Source organism: Lycium barbarum, chromosome 8 (assembly GCF_019175385.1).
Source record: "Lycium barbarum isolate Lr01 chromosome 8, ASM1917538v2, whole genome shotgun sequence".
NCBI lineage: Eukaryota > Viridiplantae > Streptophyta > Magnoliopsida > Solanales > Solanaceae > Lycium > Lycium barbarum.
In genome coordinates this window covers 16,382,804-16,400,132 of record NC_083344.1, presented here as the reverse complement: position 1 = coordinate 16,400,132, position 17,329 = coordinate 16,382,804, and the positions used below count along the sequence as shown (strand labels likewise).

Genomic DNA, 17,329 nt, shown 5'->3' with positions numbered 1-17,329 from the left:
TGTTGTGATGGGATGGTAGTGCCATATTACAGAGGAAACTCTGGCAAAATTTTTATAGAATCCCCGAGGACTTAACATTCGAGGACAAATGTTCTTAAGGGGGGAAGAATGTTACACCTCAGAAAATTTTCCGTCGATGCACAATGAATAGACTAACGAAGAGCACGGAATATACGGTATTTCAATGAGTGAGGAATGACATTTGATAACCCTAATTACGATTTCAAAGACATTCGAGATAAGGGAAGAAAGCTGCCGAGGAAAGGCAAGGTATATGTTATGTATCAAAAAAGATTTACGAGTAACAAGTTAACGATGATTTCATGATGCTTTGGAGAAGAGTTATAACGTCCCTTAGATTGTTAATGAGGTGATAAACAAGTGTCAAGAAGGTTCCATAAGGATTGGAGATCAAACCAAGTGACAAGAACAAGATCAGTGAAAATATGAGTTATACGGTCGATTATACAGTCCGTATAAAGTTATACGGTCCGTATAATGGACCGCAGAATTGTCACAGTGAAGTCCCTCACTGGTGAGATTATACGGTCACTTATACGGACCGTATAAAGTTATACGGCCCATATAATGTGCCGTATAATGGTCACAGAAGCAAGATGTAGAAGAGGTGATTTTACGGTCACTTATACGGACCGTATAAAATTATACGGCCCATATAAAGTTCCGTCAAATGGTCACAGAAGCGAGTGGTTAAAGGGGCGATTTCACGATCACTTATACGGACCGTATAAGTTTATACGGATCGTATAAGTGTCCGTATAATTTTCCGACGGATCAAATTTGTGTATTAATAAGGGACCAAGTATTATTTCATTTCATTTCCCTATCACACCCCTTCTCTCTAAAACATCTCTCTACACTTCTCCCACAAGATTTCAAGAGATATTAGTGATCAAATACATCAAACCAAGTGAATCAAGTGTAAGAAACCCATTAAAGTTCATCCAAGGCAAGGAATCCAAGTGAAGGTGAAACTAGGGTTTTGCTCAAGTGAGGAGTTTCCACCCAAGGTTCATTCCTTCGCCATCTAAGGTAAGATTTATGGTATTTCCATTTTGTTTAAGGTATTTGAAAGTTGAAACACTTAAATTGTAGAAGGATATAGAAAAATGGGTCATGAATGTGGGAATAGTGTCTTTTTGAGCAATAGCTTGGGTTGAGTAATGATTCTTGATATGTTATGAATATAATCATGTTGTAAATGATATTGAGAACATGGGATAGACATTGTATATGAATGAATGTAATCGTGTGTTAAGACCATGGATATGGATGATTGGAAGTGAATTGAGAAATATGGATAATGTGGATGAATAAAGACTATTGTTATGATATTGTGGGTGTATTATTGACGTTTGGGAGTTGATATGTGACATGGAGGAAGTCGTGTAAATAACGGAGATGCTATGCAATGTTCTCTAGCTTTACTCATGTATTCTAGCTATCGATTTTCTAATGATAGTATAACTCTAATGAAGGTAGAAACGTGAGCATTGAAGGAGAACGTGAAAGTGATAGAATAGTTGAACGGAAAGGTATGTAAGGCTAACCCTTCTTTCATAAGGCATGGTTCTTTGGCCAAATATCTATTCTTCTATGAGCCTATGATGTCCTCCAAATGATTCTATCTTCAAAAGCTACTAAGCTCATGATTCTCAATACGTTACGATTGTACTAAAATCCTCATATGACGAGTAAATACTACGTATATGATATGGATATGTATACGATATAGATATAAGTATGCATGCGAATACGAATAAGAATATGCATATGAATACGACTATGGATACGAAATATAAGTGAGTACAGATATGAGTATGGATACGAATACGGATGTATGTACACAATCTCGCATTAGAAATGGGAAGTCCCTATAAGAAGCAAGTAAGTGTTGGTGACGATGATACTACTATCTCTCATCCTATGGTATTTCTATGTTGTCTATTATGCTTTCATAATGATATTGATCATGCTTTACATACTTAGTACATTCTTCGTACTGACGTCCTTTTGTTTGTGGACGCTGCGTCATGCCCGAAGGTGGCCAGAGAGACAGGCTTGATCCATAGCTATATGTCTCAGGGACTACATGGTGGATCTCCATTTCCTTCAGAGCTAAAGCTTTGGTACTTATTCTTTTGTGTAGATATTCATGGGCATAGCGGGGTCTTGTCCCGCCTATATGATATGACATACTCTCCTTATAGGCTCGTAGACATGTGTATATGGTTAGATGTATTTGGCCTTGTCGGCCTATATTTTGGATGTCATTTTGTTAGCCTTGTCAGCTTATGTACATTGCTATGGGCATTGCTATTAATGGTGATATATATATATATATATGTATGTATTGTTGGCCAATGGAAATAGTATGATAGATGGGTAGAAGGTATGATTTAATATGTGGCTCACCTAGATGTAAATGTAAAGGTATGTTAAGAGGTGCCCGGGTGGGCTAGAACCGGGTGCCGTCACGGCCCTCCGGTTGGGTCGTGACAGCTGGAGCCCTCGAATTCTGATCCAGACCAGAATAAGTGGGTCGATCATAACGTTGCCCCTAAAATCGATAAGGAGCACTAACTACCGAAGGGGCTGATCGTCTGGAAAAAATGAGGCCTATAACCTCCCTGAGCATATGCCTGAATACGAGCAATATCCATATCGTCCAGAAGTGAGGCGGTCATACATTTATCTATCAAGTGGGGCCCAAGCCCTATAACAAAATAATGAACCCTATCTTCCATTTCAGCAACAATAGCAGGGGAATATCTAGCCAAAGATTTAAAATTCAAACTATATTCTCGAGCACTCATATTATTCTAGAGAATCGATAAGAACTCATCAACTCTGGCCTTGCGAATCTCGACTGGCAAATAATGAGCCAAGAAGTCCCTGTGAACTCAGACCATACTACTGGAGGTGCATTATGCCCTCTCGACTGTAGCCAGGATTCATACCATACTGTTGCCACATGCCACAGTCTTTAAGAAGCTAAATCTATAAATTTTATATCGGAGGCAGGCATTACCCTCAAAGCACGACCCATTCGATCTATAAGGTCCTGGGGATTTTCCTTCAGGTTTGACCCTGTGAAGATCGGAGCATCCAAATTAAGAAAATCATGAACGCGGGAACTGACAGCCCTATCGGGAAGGCCAGCCTGCTACAAAGTCTGAGCGGCTACCAACCTAGTCAATAACTGGACTCCATCTTGCAAGTCCTGATCTGGAGCAGCAGGGGGAGAAGTCGGAGGCTGAGGAGCAGGTGGAACTGGAACTGGAACTCTTCCATGCTCTTCTACAACTGCAGAAATAGGGGTTGCTTATGAGGGAGTGGCACTCTGAGCCTCACTATGTCTTGACTCAGCCGGGGGTACTCGACTAGTGCCCTCCCCAGCTGTGCCCAATATTGTGCTGACTTTCTTCTTTATTGGAGGCATATTTGAAAATTAAATAGGGAGAGATTAGATAGTTGCATTCTTAACTTTGCTCTATCACAGGATCTAGATCATGAAGAAAAATAACTTCCTAAATGTCGTGTAGCCTCCTGGCTATAGATATGGTGCACGACATACCCATAACTAGGACTCTACTAGACACGACTCATAGACATCCCTAAGGCTGACCTGCTCTGATACCAAGTTTGTCACACCTCGACGAGCAGCATGATGGGCACCGACCCATGGGTCAGATACCACTTGGCGTAACAGATACCATGACTATCATATAATATAATTCAAAGGACACCTACACGCAAAAAAGGCCCAAATACAGAAATATGCAATAATTCAGCATATATATGCAATAATTCAACACACATAAGCGAGCCGACAAGGCCGCTACAACATAATATCATAAAGCCGGCAAGCCTATCAGGAGAATACCAAAATCAAAAGATGGCCGACAAGGACAGACATATTATCTACATACCCTACTGTGTCTATGAGCCTCTAAAAGTGTGCGTATGAACATATATCATGATAACATATGGGACGCTACCAGTCAGGGCCTGTGGCTGTAGTCCTCTGCTATACCAGTCGGGGCCTGCAGCATGAAATGTAGCGTCCCATAAGATGGGGCATCAGTACAGACAAAAGTACTAATTATGTAAGGCAGGAAACAACGTCATAAGTCAGACATAACTATTGAAGGATAGAAGTAACCTAAGCCATCTGAGGACGTGCAATATGCAACGCATGAGTTTAAAAATCATATGCAAGTATGTATATTATATATATATATATATATATATAGATAGATAGATAGATATATAATATCATCATCATAATATCGTATCATCATCATCCCGCTTCTGGGTAACATCATAACATGCCCATTACAGTGGTGTACACATCTACGTGCCTGCCCAACTGACTATAGCACGGTGCGGTATAGTAAAATTGTGCAATACATATATATATATATATATATATATATATATATATATATATATATATATATATATATATATATATATAATGCATGAGGAGTCAATGAACTGACATCGGGCCTTTCGGAGTAACGTCAGGTAGGTAACCTCCAAATGAATTATGGAATTCGTATCGAATCCAAAGAAATAACTTAATGATAATAAATATGATAATATTTCAAGAATTAATCAAATAATTTAAGGCATTAAGATTTGAAATACATAGCATAGGAAATGGAGTGAATTGTTATGGAACGCTCGTGTTCGTATTCTAGTTGGAATCGTGCCAAAGAAAGAGGGAAACGAGCACCTTACATACCTTAGTTGTCAAACCGTTACTTGAAGGAATTCCCTATTCCAAATCTTGTCCTTCCCTCGCACCTTAATAGACTTAGTTGACTCTTGCAAGGCTTAGATTAAAAATTCCACCTTCCTGGACTCGTCCCGCGAACAATCACGAGAATTACGATGCTATAACGAACTTCCCAAGCTAGTTAATATGTAAATTTCGTTGAATTTTTTATCTAAGGAGTTAGAAGTCTTAGGAGAAATATATGGAGGATTATAGAGTTCAAAATAAGTGCAAATTATGATAAAAGTGGAGAGAAAGGGTATTTATATGGTGGAAAGTCGGTTTCCCACCGACTCACTGTTTGGCCTTCATGATCGCGAGGCTTTGGCTCGAGATCGCGGAGAAGCCTCTGGCAGCCTATCTTGAAATGCCCATAACTTTCTACTCCAATGTTATATTGACGAACGTTTTGTTGTCTTGGAAACTAGACTCAATGAACTTCAATTTAAACAGGTTATGCGTTCCATAACTTTGTATATACTAGGAGATATACCTCTCCAAAATTGGACTAAAATTTCTGTCCAGAATTCTACCAAATCCTTCCCAGGTTTTGACAAACTTAGTTTCTTCAAGTCGCTTGATCCCGAATCCTTTGGATATATGTTTAACACTTGTTAAAGGTATTCCTTAACGTTTTGAGAGTTCCATGGCCTCTTCGAGCTTATGTCGAGGAATACGTAATGTACTTAGTTTCTCGAAGGGCGAGATGTAATAGAGAAGATGCGAGAAGCGAGCCTGAGATGGTTTGGGCATGTGAAGTCGAGATGCACGCATGCCCTAGTACGGAGGTGTGAGAGGTTGACTATGGATGGATTCAGGAGAGGGAGAGATAGGCCGAATAAGTATTGAGGAGAAGTGATTAGAAAACACATAGCGCAGTTGCAACTGACGGATGACATGACCTTATGTAAGAAATAGTGGAGGACATGGATTACGGTAGAGGGTTAGTAGGTTTTAGAGCGTTGTCATTTGTCCTTCTATGCTAGTAGTCATAGTATTTCCATTAGTTTATTGTCCTCTGATTTCAGTTAATATCTATTGTTTCTTATACTTCGTTGATCGATTTTTTTTTTTTTGTTAATGTTCTTTTTTTGAATGCTTTGTCTTGTTTTCTATAGTTCTTTGCCATGATTGCTTCACTGCCATTATTTCTTTTTCTGATCTACTTTGATATGCTTTTCCTTGAGCCAAGGGTATATCAGAAACAACCTCTATACTCCCTAAGGTAGGGTTAAGGTCTGCGTACACTCTAGCCTCCCCAGACCCCACTTGTGGAAATACATTGGGTATGTTGTCATCGTTGTTGTTGTTATACCAACCCATAATAATTTACTATGCTATATGATAGATTAAAGTTAAAGTATGTATTAATTAATTAATTAATTAATTGTGATTTACAAATAACAATTTACATAAGGGTTTTAATTACACAAATCATCCTATAATATGACTCAGTTTCGTATACAACTCATGTATTTTAAAATAAAAAATTTACACATCCCATGAGGCATACCTGTAATAATTATATTAAAATAAAAACATTAAAAAGTAAATTAAACTAATAATTTGTTTTTATATTAGAAGTTTTATGTATTTAATCTTATGAAATTTAATAAAGAAGATAATCATTTTTGTTGGTATCCTTATTCACGCATTAGATTAAAATAAAGAATAAATAATTTTTGCAACATGTATCTTTTGAAATTTGCAAATAAGAAATAAACACAAATTATTTATTCAAATATACCGACTATGGTAATAACTTTCCTAGACTTTAAACATGTAAGTTACTTGCATTTTTATTAGTTATATATTTTATTATAAATGAATATCTCATTCTTATTGTTATTTATGTATTTATTCTTCATCTTCAAAATTATCTTTAAACTTTAGAAGAAACTTCTATTTATAATTCTAATTTATGTTTTATTAATTATTTTTTAATAATACTTAGTTTTGGATATACCTCATAGGTAAGTGTAGGATTTTCAGGGTGTAAGTATGATGATTTTAAGATACAGATTATTCGAAATTAAGTTACTCCCTCCATCTCAATTTATTTGAAGGTGTTTGACTAGACGCTAGACTTTTCAAAAAATTTGGCCAAAATAAGCCATAGATGTTTGTGTGGCTAGAAATAATCTCATTATGAGTAATGTTTACCCGTACAATGGTTCAGTTGAATTTATAAACGTGGTCAAGGACACGTGGATCTAAGTAACCAGTAAGACAATGATATTCGTATTGAAATAATATAAATATGCGTAAACAAAGTAAGAAACAAGGAAAAGCATGGGCTGGAGGTGTCAATTCCAAACCAAGGCTCCTTAGTTTCGGTAAGACCGTGGCACTGGAGCTTAACAAAGAAGATAATAAGAATAAAGATTTTGCAAAGAATAAGTGTAAGAACTGAGTCTATTAGCTTGTATCTCGTGTCCTCTACAATGAAAATGACCATCTCTATTTATACTAAGAGCTAGGGGAAAATATTCCTTGTATTCCGCCCCTGCTCATCATGAGCTTTAAATATATGGAAATAATCAGTAATGAAGAGGACCATTAAATCAACTAAAGAGAAGAGGGTGGACGTGGTGGTTGCACACTTGAGGTAAGATTAAGGTTCCTTTTCATTGCCAACAAGTTTATTTAGAGTTTTAACGAACTAGAACGGAGAAAATAGTGAGATAAGTTCGTTTATTGGTGTGGGAAATATGAATCAATTTCTATGTAGTAATTTAGTTTTTTTTGATATGTATTCTATGATGCAAATGAGAATATGATGATTTTAGTGAAGTTGTAATAGTTAGAGAGTTGTTTTAAAAGTTAATATGATTTGAATGTAGACATTTTGCATTGATGGAAGATAATGTTGTTTGTACATGGATTGTTGATGTTGTTGGTATTGTTGTTGGTGTTGTTGTTGGTATTTTAGCCGAGTTAAATTCTCGGGGATGTTGAATTTGTAGGGGAGATGCTGCCCAAATATTTGTAGACAAGTGTCGATTTAAGATTGAATTCTTAAAGGCTTATAATCAATGTTTGGTATTGGTGACCAATTGTAGATTTTGGGGCATTCGGGACTTGAAATTGGAGAAGCGTAAGAAGCGGAAATGGTATGTAAAGCCTTACCTTTCTTTCTTTTGGCATGCCCTAGACATAATAGGTTATGATACAAGCCTCGGGAGAAACTCTATTTTTAGAAATCTGAGCTTAATTTTGACCCTTATTCATTCAATGTAATTGAATTAGGTACTTTATGTTTTGATAGAAAAGTAGTTAAACATCCGTAACTTTCACAAACGGAATCGAATTGCCCTGAAACTTTCGTGGATGACTTCACAAGGCCTAATGTTCGTAATTTATGTACGCCACCTCGACTTGACTCGAGTTGGGCCCATAATCCCCGAGACCTTTTTGTATTGCTCCATTTGACTTATTTCTGTACGATAGTTAAAGGAAACTTTTGGCTATTGTCCCGACTACTAAACGATAGCTGTTTTAACTGTTCCATTGAGTTCTATAATATATTTTGATATGCAAAATGATTCCAGAACTTTTATTTTGGTATGATCCATCGTGCCAACCGAAAGATGTGCATCATCTATACTATGACTATCGTCCGATTCCTTTGAAATGACCTGTCGTCCGGATTCTTTCATCGAGTCTAAGAGTTGATTTATGTGCATTTAATTTTCCACTACCTTGCGCGTGCATAGGGTTGCTAGTCTACTCGTACTAACTCAGATTTATTTAAACGTGTGTGTGGTTTATTAATGATTTCAAGAAAAATTTGTTTTATACTAAAGAAAGTATAAAGTTTGATTTTCAAAACCACTCCGAAGGGGGTGCGAGCTTTTACTATTCCATTTCACTTGCGATTTATGTTTACACCCCCTAGCATTACTTCTTTGTATTGATAGCTAAGGATTAGGTTGAGTGGACATCAGGATTATTATTATGTCGCGAGTGGCATGCCCGAAGGGGCAAGGGTAGCCGTATGTCACGAGTGGCATGCCCGAAGGGGCAAGGGTAGCCGTATGTCACGGGTGGCATGCCTGAAGGGGCCATCATTATTATTACGCCGGACGCGACATGCCCGAAGGGGCCATCATTATTATTATGTCGGAACCAGCATGTCCGAAGGGGCCAGGATAGACGTATGTTGGAACCGGCATGCCCGAAGGGGCCATCATCATTATCATTTCGGGACCGACATGCCCGAAGGGGCCAGGGTAGACGTATGTCGGAACCGGCATGCCCGAAGGGGGCCATCATTATTACTATGCCGGAAGCGGCTGTCCGAAGGGACTATTGTGATACTAGATTCAGATTGTATATTCTAGAACTTGCGTATGCTGTATTTATATTGTGCATGCTAGAATTTGGGTAAAGGTCACAGGACTTGGTTCAGAATGCTGTTTCAGGTTACTTACAGATTGATTTCTAAACTTGTTTACTGTCGCACTTTCCTGATTTATGATTCAGCGATGCTTTACATATTCAGTACATATTCCGTACTGACCCCCTTTCTTCGGGGGGCTGCGTTTCATGCCCGCAGGTTCAGGGACGCGACTCGGCGATCCAGCTACTTAGGGGAAGTCAGCACTGGGAGTCAGACAGCTCCATTTGCTTCGGAGGCTGTTCCTGTTTTGGTATAATTTTGTGTACATATTTTTCAGGTCAAACTCTTTAGAAGTCTGCGAACAGCGTGGGCGTCATGGTTACTGGTTGGCCTTGTCGGCCATTATTTTGTTGTACAGAAGTGGTGGTAGCCTCTTTGGCACGCCTTGTCCTATATCATGTATATATATACTTGTAAACATGCTTTAAGATGTTTTGAGTTACGTGTCGACTTTGGTATTTTATTTACAGCTCTCAGACTTGTTAAAAAAAAATCTATTGACCGCCATATTTGAGAACAAGTAACATAAGTTGGGTCAGCGGGCAGGATAAGCTCGGTCACTTGTCATGGCCCTAGGATGGGTCGTGACAAAAGTGGTATCAGAGCAGGTCAGTCCTCGGCGTGTTCGCAGACGGTGTCTAGTAGAGTCTTGTTTATCGGTGTTTTGTGCACCACATCTATAAACAGGAGGCTACGAGACATTAATTGGGTGTCATTCTTTCTTTCATGATGAAGATCGTACGGATAGAGCTATGTCGTAAGTAGAGTCCCTAATCTAATAACCTTGTGTGATTTCAGTGATGACTAAGAAGGGTAAAGCGATAGTAGCCCAGAAGGGCAAAGCAGTTGTGGATGAGGCAGTTAGCCAAGCCCCCAGGTCTACTAGAGCTCAGACTTACGCTGGGATACACATTCAGTCCCAGAGTCCTCCTACTTCCCCATTTTCGGAGGAGCACAGAGGGACACCTGATCCAGCACCTCCAGTCCCTCAGCCAGACGTTCAGAGTCAGGAGATAAGAGAGATGAAAGATTCTATACATTTGTTGACTCAGATACTTGCTACCCAGGCGGGGCGACAGGATAGGGGTCAGGAATATCTAGATAGGGCCGCTAGCGCCAGGGCTCGAGATTTTCTTACATTAAATCCCCCAGAATTTAAGGGCACGGACCCTAATGCTGATCCTCAGGAGTTCATAGATGGTATGCAGCGTACTTTAAATGTGATGAGGTCGTCAGCCACAGAATCTGTTGAGTTTGCTACTTATAGGCTACAGGGCATAGCAATTAATTGGTATCAGTCATGGAGATCATCGAGGGGTAGTGACGCCCTTCCGCCGACTTGGCAGGAATTCTCAGATGCCTTTTTGCGTCATTACATGCCACCCGAGTTGAGACGAGCAAGGGTCGATAGGTTCCTTAATTTGCGACAGGCTAACATGTCTTTAGAGAGTATAGTGTGGAGTTTGATTCTCTAGCCAGATATGCCCCTTCTATAGTACAGGAAATGGAGGACAGAGTTCACCGATACGTGATGGGATTAGAGTCGGGGTTGCAAGAGGCTTGTATGCCAGTAGCGATGCAGCCGGGTATGGACATAGCTCGTGTTCAGGCTTATGCTCAGGGGGCAGAGGATCGTAGACGCCAACGAGAGGCTATTTCAGAGCAGGGTGGTAGTCAGCCCAAGAGGGCCAGGTCAGAGTGTCGGAGTAGGGGTTCCACTAGAGAGAGCAGACCCCAGCATAGTGCACCTTTGCAGTTTCGAGGGCCTCAGCAGGGTAGGGAGACTTCCCCTCGGCAGAGACGGAGTTCTTCTTATGCGTCGGGTCCTCAGCAGCAGGTGCGGTCAGGGCAAGAGGTGATGCCCCCTCCTCGATGTGCGACTTGCGGGAGACGTCATATAGGACGATGTCGACAGGGTGTGTGTTATACTTGCGGGGATCCGAGGCACTATGCTAGAGATTGCCCACAAAGGGTGGGTAGTACTATTCCTGAGAGTTCGGTAGCAGCGTCGTCACCCTCAGTAAGAGCCCCCGAGACAAGGCCCCCAGACTTCTTCCGGCCGAGGTAGGGGCGGAGGTAGAGCACCTAGTTCCAGTGCGGGGCCACATCGTATCTATGCGCTAGGTGGGAAACCGGGTCCAGAGGCCTCGCAGGATGCCCCACCAGGTATGCCCTTCTTCAGATAATTTATTGATAGATTTAAACTATATACGAATTGTTTCTTATCACTATGACATGATGTATTACGATATAAGCTAGAATATGAGCCTAGCGGCTAATAGGGTGAATCGGGACAAAAGGCTTCGTGAGACACCTAGTTGAAACCTTAAAGGTGGAAGTACCCATAGCATAGCAAGACCATAGCTATAAATCCGAACTAGGTTAAGCAGATAAAAGGCTACCTTTGATAAAACCTTATGAGGCTAAATCCAACATTCGAGGACGAATGTTCTAAAGGGGGGGAGGATGTTACACCCCGGAAAATTTCGCGCTACAAAATCGTAGACGGTGGTACGAGCTCGAAAAGGAGTTAAGTCAAACAAGGATTAAGGATGAAGATTGGGTGATCTAAGTCTAAGAATATATATACATACGACATTTGGAGACAATATGGTGTGAATTGGTTCATAAGTTATTTAACGAAAAACCCTCGTTACAGTAAGTTAAGGTGGGGCCCACACGTCGGGACTTTATAAAAGACATATGGAGAGATATATGGGTAGTACATGTGGAGTTGAGCAAGTTCTAAGAAGGACCCATAAGCCAAAAGTGAGTATAAGCCCTCCAAAAGGATGATTTAAGAAAATATTTTCGGATGACCTGACTTGGAGGGGTAAACACGGCATTATACGTTTGGAATTTGGAACAGAACCCGGAAATAACAGTTATAGATAATCGAATTATCTTTCCAACGGTAGGTCGTGGGCCTACATGTGACATCAGGATAAGGAGATATGAACGTTTTAAGGCAGAAGGGTCGAGTTGAACAGTAAGTACGACCCAACCCGAATCCAATTCGGGTCAGGCCCATTACCCATGCTTTTTAACTAAAATTTTCGGTCTCTCTCCCCCATTTTCAGACCAATAGCACCTAGAAAACTCTAGAGAAAAAGAGAGAAGAGAGCCTAGAGAGAAAACCAATTTTTGATCAAAATCGGAGCCCCGAATCCCGAAGCCCATGAAGAGAAAAGTGTTCTACGTCGCGTTGCCTTCGATTTGAGATAAAAATCAACTAAAGAGAAGAGGGTGGACGTGGTGGCTGCACACTTGAGGTAAGATTAAGGTTCCTTTTCATTGCCAACAAGTTTATTTAGAGTTTTAACGAACTAGAACGGAGAAAATAGTGAGATAAGTTCGTTTATTGGTGTGGGAAATATGAATCAATTTCTATGTAGTAATTTAGTTGTTGTTGATATGTATTCTATGATGCAAATGAGAATATGATGATTTTAGTGAAGTTGTAATAGTTAGAGAGTTGTTTTAAAAGTTAATATGATTTGAATGTAGACTTTTTGCATTGATGGAAGATAATGTTGTTTGTACATGGATTGTTGATGTTGTTGGTATTGTTGTTGGTGTTGTTGTTGGTATTTTAGCCGAGTTAAATTCTCGGGGATGTTGAATTTGTAGGGGAGATGCTGCCCAAATTTTTGTAGACAAGTGTCGATTTAAGATTGAATTCTTAAAGGCTTATAATCAATGTTTGGTATTGGTGACCAATTGTAGATTTTGGGGCATTCGGGACTTGAAATTGGAGAAGCGTAACAAGCGGAAAAGGTATGTAAAGCCTTACCTTTCTTTCTTTTGGCATGCCCTAGACATAATAGGTTATGATACAAGCCTCTGGGGAAACTCTATTCTTAGAAATCTGAGCTTAATTTTGACCCTTATTCATTCAATTTAATTGAATTAGGTACTTTATGTTTTGATAGAAAAATAGTTAAACATCCGTAACTTTCACAAACGGAATCGAATTGCCCTGAAACTTTCGTGGATGACTTCACAAGGCCAGGCCTAATGTTCGTAATTTATGTACGCCACCTCGACTTGACCCAAGTTGGGCCCATAATCCCCGAGACCTTTTTGTATTGCTCCATTTGACTTATTTCTGTACGATAGTTAAAGGAAACTTTTGGATATTGTCCGGACTACTAAACGATAGCTGTTTTAACTGTTCCATTGAGTTCTATAATATATTTTGATATGCAAAACGATTCCAGAACTTTTATTTTGGTATGATCCATCGTGCCAACCGAAAGATGTGCATCATCTATACTATGACTATCGTCCGATTCCTTTGAAATGACCTGTCGTCCGGATTCTTTCATCGAGTCTAAGAGTTGATTTATGTGCATTTAATTTTCCACTACCTTGCGCGTGCATAGGGTTGCTAGTCTACTCGTACTAACTCAGATTTATTTAAACGTGTGTGTGGTTTATTAATGATTTCAAGAAAAATTTGTTTTATACTAAAGAAAGTATAAAGTTTGATTTTCAAAACCACTCCGAAGGGGGTGCGAACTTTTACTATTCCATTTCACTTGCGATTTATGTTTACACCCCCTATCATTACTTCTTTGTATTGATAGCTAAGGATTAGGTTGAGTGGACATCAGGATTATTATTATGTCGCGAGTGGCATGCCCGAAGTGGCCAGAGTAGCCGTATGTCACGAGTGGCATGCCCGAAGGGGCCATCATTATTATTACGCCGGACGCGACATGCCCGAAGGGGCCATCATTATTATTATGTCGGAACCAGCATGTCCGAAGGGGCCAGGATAGACGTATGTTGGAACTGGCATGCCCGAAGGGGCCATCATCATTATCATTTCGGGACCGACATGCCCGAAGGGGCCAGGGTAGACGTATGTCGGAACCGGCACGCCCGAAGGGGGCCATCATTATTATTATGCCGGAAGCGGCTGTCCGAAGGGACTATTGTGATACTAGATTCAGATTGTATATTCTAGAACTTGCGTATGCTGTATTTATATTGTGCATGCTAGAATTTGGGTAAAGGTCACAGGACTTGGTTCAGAATGCTGTTTCAGGTTACTTACAGATTGATTTCTAAACTTGTTTACTGTCGCACTTTCCTGATTTATGATTCAGCGATGCTTTACATATTCAGTACATATTCCGTACTGACCCCCTTTCTTCGGGGGGCTGCGTTTCATGCCCGCAGGTTCAGGGACGCGACTCGGCGATCCAGCTACTTAGGGGAAGTCAGCACTGGGAGTCAGACAGCTCCATTTGCTTCGGAGGCTGTTCCTGTTTTGGTATAATTTTGTGTACATATTTTTCAGGTCAAACTCTTTAGAAGTCTGCGAACAGCGTGGGCGTCATGGTTACTGGTTGGCCTTGTCGGCCATTATTTTGTTGTACAGAAGTGGTGGTAGCCTCTTTGGCACGCCTTGTCCTATATCATGTATATATATACTTGTAAACATGCTTTAAGATGTTTTGAGTTACGTGTCGACTTTGGTATTTTATTTACAGCTCTCAGACTTGTTAAAAAAAAATCTATTGACCGTCATATTTGAGAACAAGTAACATAAGTTGGGTCAGCGGGCAGGATAAGCTCGGTCACTTGTCATGGCCCTAGGATGGGTCGTGACAAAAGTGGTATTAGAGCAGGTCAGTCCTCGGCGTGTTCGCAGACGGTGTCTAGTAGAGTCTTGTTTATCGGTGTTTTGTGCACCACATCTATAAACAGGAGGCTACGAGACATTAATAGGGTGTCATTCTTTCTTTCATGATGAAGATCGTGCGGATAGAGCTATGTCGTAAGTAAAGTACCTAATCTAATAACCTTGTGTGATTTCAGTGATGACTAAGAAGGGTAAAGCGACGGTAGCCCAGAAGGGCAAAGCAGTTGTGGATGAGGCAGTTAGCCAAGCCCCCAGGTCTACCAGAGCTCAGACTTACGCTGGGATACACATTCGGTCCCAGAGTCCTCCTACTTCCCCATTTCGGAGGAGCACAGAGGGACACCTGATCCAGCCCGAGCACAGGCTGTTCCTGTTTTGGTATAATTTTGTGTACATATTTTTCAGGTCAAACTCTTTAGAAGTCTGCGAACAGCGTGGGCGTCATGGTTACTGGTTGGCCTTGTCGGCCATTATTTTGTTGTATAGAAGTGGTGGTAGCCTCTTTGGCACGCCTTGTCCTATATCATGTATATATATACTTGTAAACATGCTTTAAGATGTTTTGAGTTACGTGTCGACTTTGGTATTTTATTTACAGCTCTCAGACTTGTTAAAAAAAAATCTATTGAGCGCCATATTTGAGAACAAGTAACATAAGTTGGGTTAGCGGGCAGGATAAGCTCGGTCACTTGTCATGGCCCTAGGATGGGTCGTGACAGAAATATCTTCGATGGCCTTTATCTTCTCCGGGTTTATTTCAATTCCCCTTTGAGAGACAAAGAAGCCCAAAAATTTACCGGACTTGACTCTGCATGCATACTTCTCAGGGTTCAACTTCATATTGTATTGCCTGAAGGTAGCAAATGTTTCTTGCAGATGGCAAATATGATCCCCAACAAGGAGACTTTTAACTAACATATCGTCTATATAGACTTCCATGGTTTCACCTATTTGTTGCTAAAAAATTTATTCACGAGCCTCTGATAGGTGGCTCCAGCATTCTTTAACCTAAAAGGCATTACGTTATAACAACATGTACCAAAATTAGTTATGAAGGAAGTTTTCTCTTGATCCTTCGAGTGCATCTTTATCTGGTTATACCCGGAGTAGGCGTCCAGAAAACTCATTACCTCATGTCCAGCCATAGCGTCGATCATTTGATTGATACTCGACAGCTGAAATGAATCCTTCGGGCATGCTTTATTCAGATCTTTAAAGTCTATACACATCCTTAATTTATTACCCTTTTTCTGTACAATAACCATAATTACGAGCCAGTCCGGGTATTTGACTTCTCGTATGGACCCATTATTTAACAGGCGAGCTATCTCTTCTTTAACAAACCTTTTGCAGACTTCTGCTATGGGATGCTTCTGTCGGCACACCGACGGAAAGCTGAGGTCTAGTCCAAGCTTGTGAGTTGCTACGTCCAACAGAATATCTTTCATATCCTTATGGGACCAAGCAAAACAATCATTTTTATCTCTAAAGTATGCAAGTATTATCTCCTTAAGCTCCGGGGTTAACCCCATGCCCAGGTATACCTTCCGTTTCGGAAGTTCCGAATGTAATGTTATCTGTTCCAACTCCTCAGCTGTGGATTTGGTAGCATCTGAATCATCCGGGGGTCGGAAATACCTTGGGACCCCATAATCATCTTCAACCTCATTAGATCTCACATCGTTTTTGCTATCTGTTGGCGTTTGTTGATCTGCATCCAATGTGGGACTCGAGCTCTGTAATTGCTATCTGGCAGGTCTGCTTGGGCTTTCTACTGCTGTGGGATCCTCTACGATGAACATATCGCTTGCTGACTGCTCCGCCCGAATCTGCCTGATTCCGTCCGGAGTAGGAAATTTGGGCAGCAAATGAAGCATCGAGGGGATAGCTTTCATATCGTTGATCCAGGGCCTCCCGAAAATAGCATTGTATTACATGTCGTGCCCAATCCCAGTAACTTTATCAGTTTTGTGACCCCGCCAGCTTCCACGGGCAGGTCAATCTGGCCCTTGGTGGTCTCGTTGTCCATATTGAACCCGAAAAATATCTTGGCAGCTGATATAATTTTCTCAAGAAGTCTCATTTCTTCCACCACCTTCTATCAAAGGATATTAGCTGAACTCCCTAGATCTACCATGACCTGCATGACTTGGCAGCCTTCGATGAGTACGGTGATGACAAGAGCATCATTATGGGTTAAGGTAACACCTGTTGTGTCTTTGTCGAAGAAAGTAATTGTATCATCATCTAGAAGTTCCCGAGTTCTCTTTTCTCGAGTTACCAAACTCTTCATCTTTCTTGATGATATGAAGCAGGTTCTGGCGATCATAGCTCCTCCGAAAATCATATTGATGATGTGAAGGGGAGCATTTGGCGCATCCTTCTCTTCGGAGGGATTGGCTCTACCATAATTATTCCTTTCTCTCTTGCTTAGGTACTCTCGGAGATGTCCCCTGGCAAGCATGTTGGC

The 17,329-nt window shown here is 40.6% G+C and overlaps 1 protein-coding gene across 1 annotated transcript; it reads right to left on the bottom strand.

The window, feature by feature from the left end:
* Positions 1-15,825: 15,825 nt before the first annotated feature.
* Positions 15,826-16,942, bottom strand: LOC132607722 (uncharacterized). The gene is made up of 3 exons (XM_060321801.1): positions 16,795-16,942; positions 15,990-16,570; positions 15,826-15,867 (listed from the first exon to the last, which is right to left on the bottom strand). Exons 1-3 carry the CDS (start codon positions 16,940-16,942, stop codon positions 15,826-15,828), a joined length of 771 nt encoding a protein of 256 aa, XP_060177784.1.
* Positions 16,943-17,329: the final 387 nt, after the last annotated feature.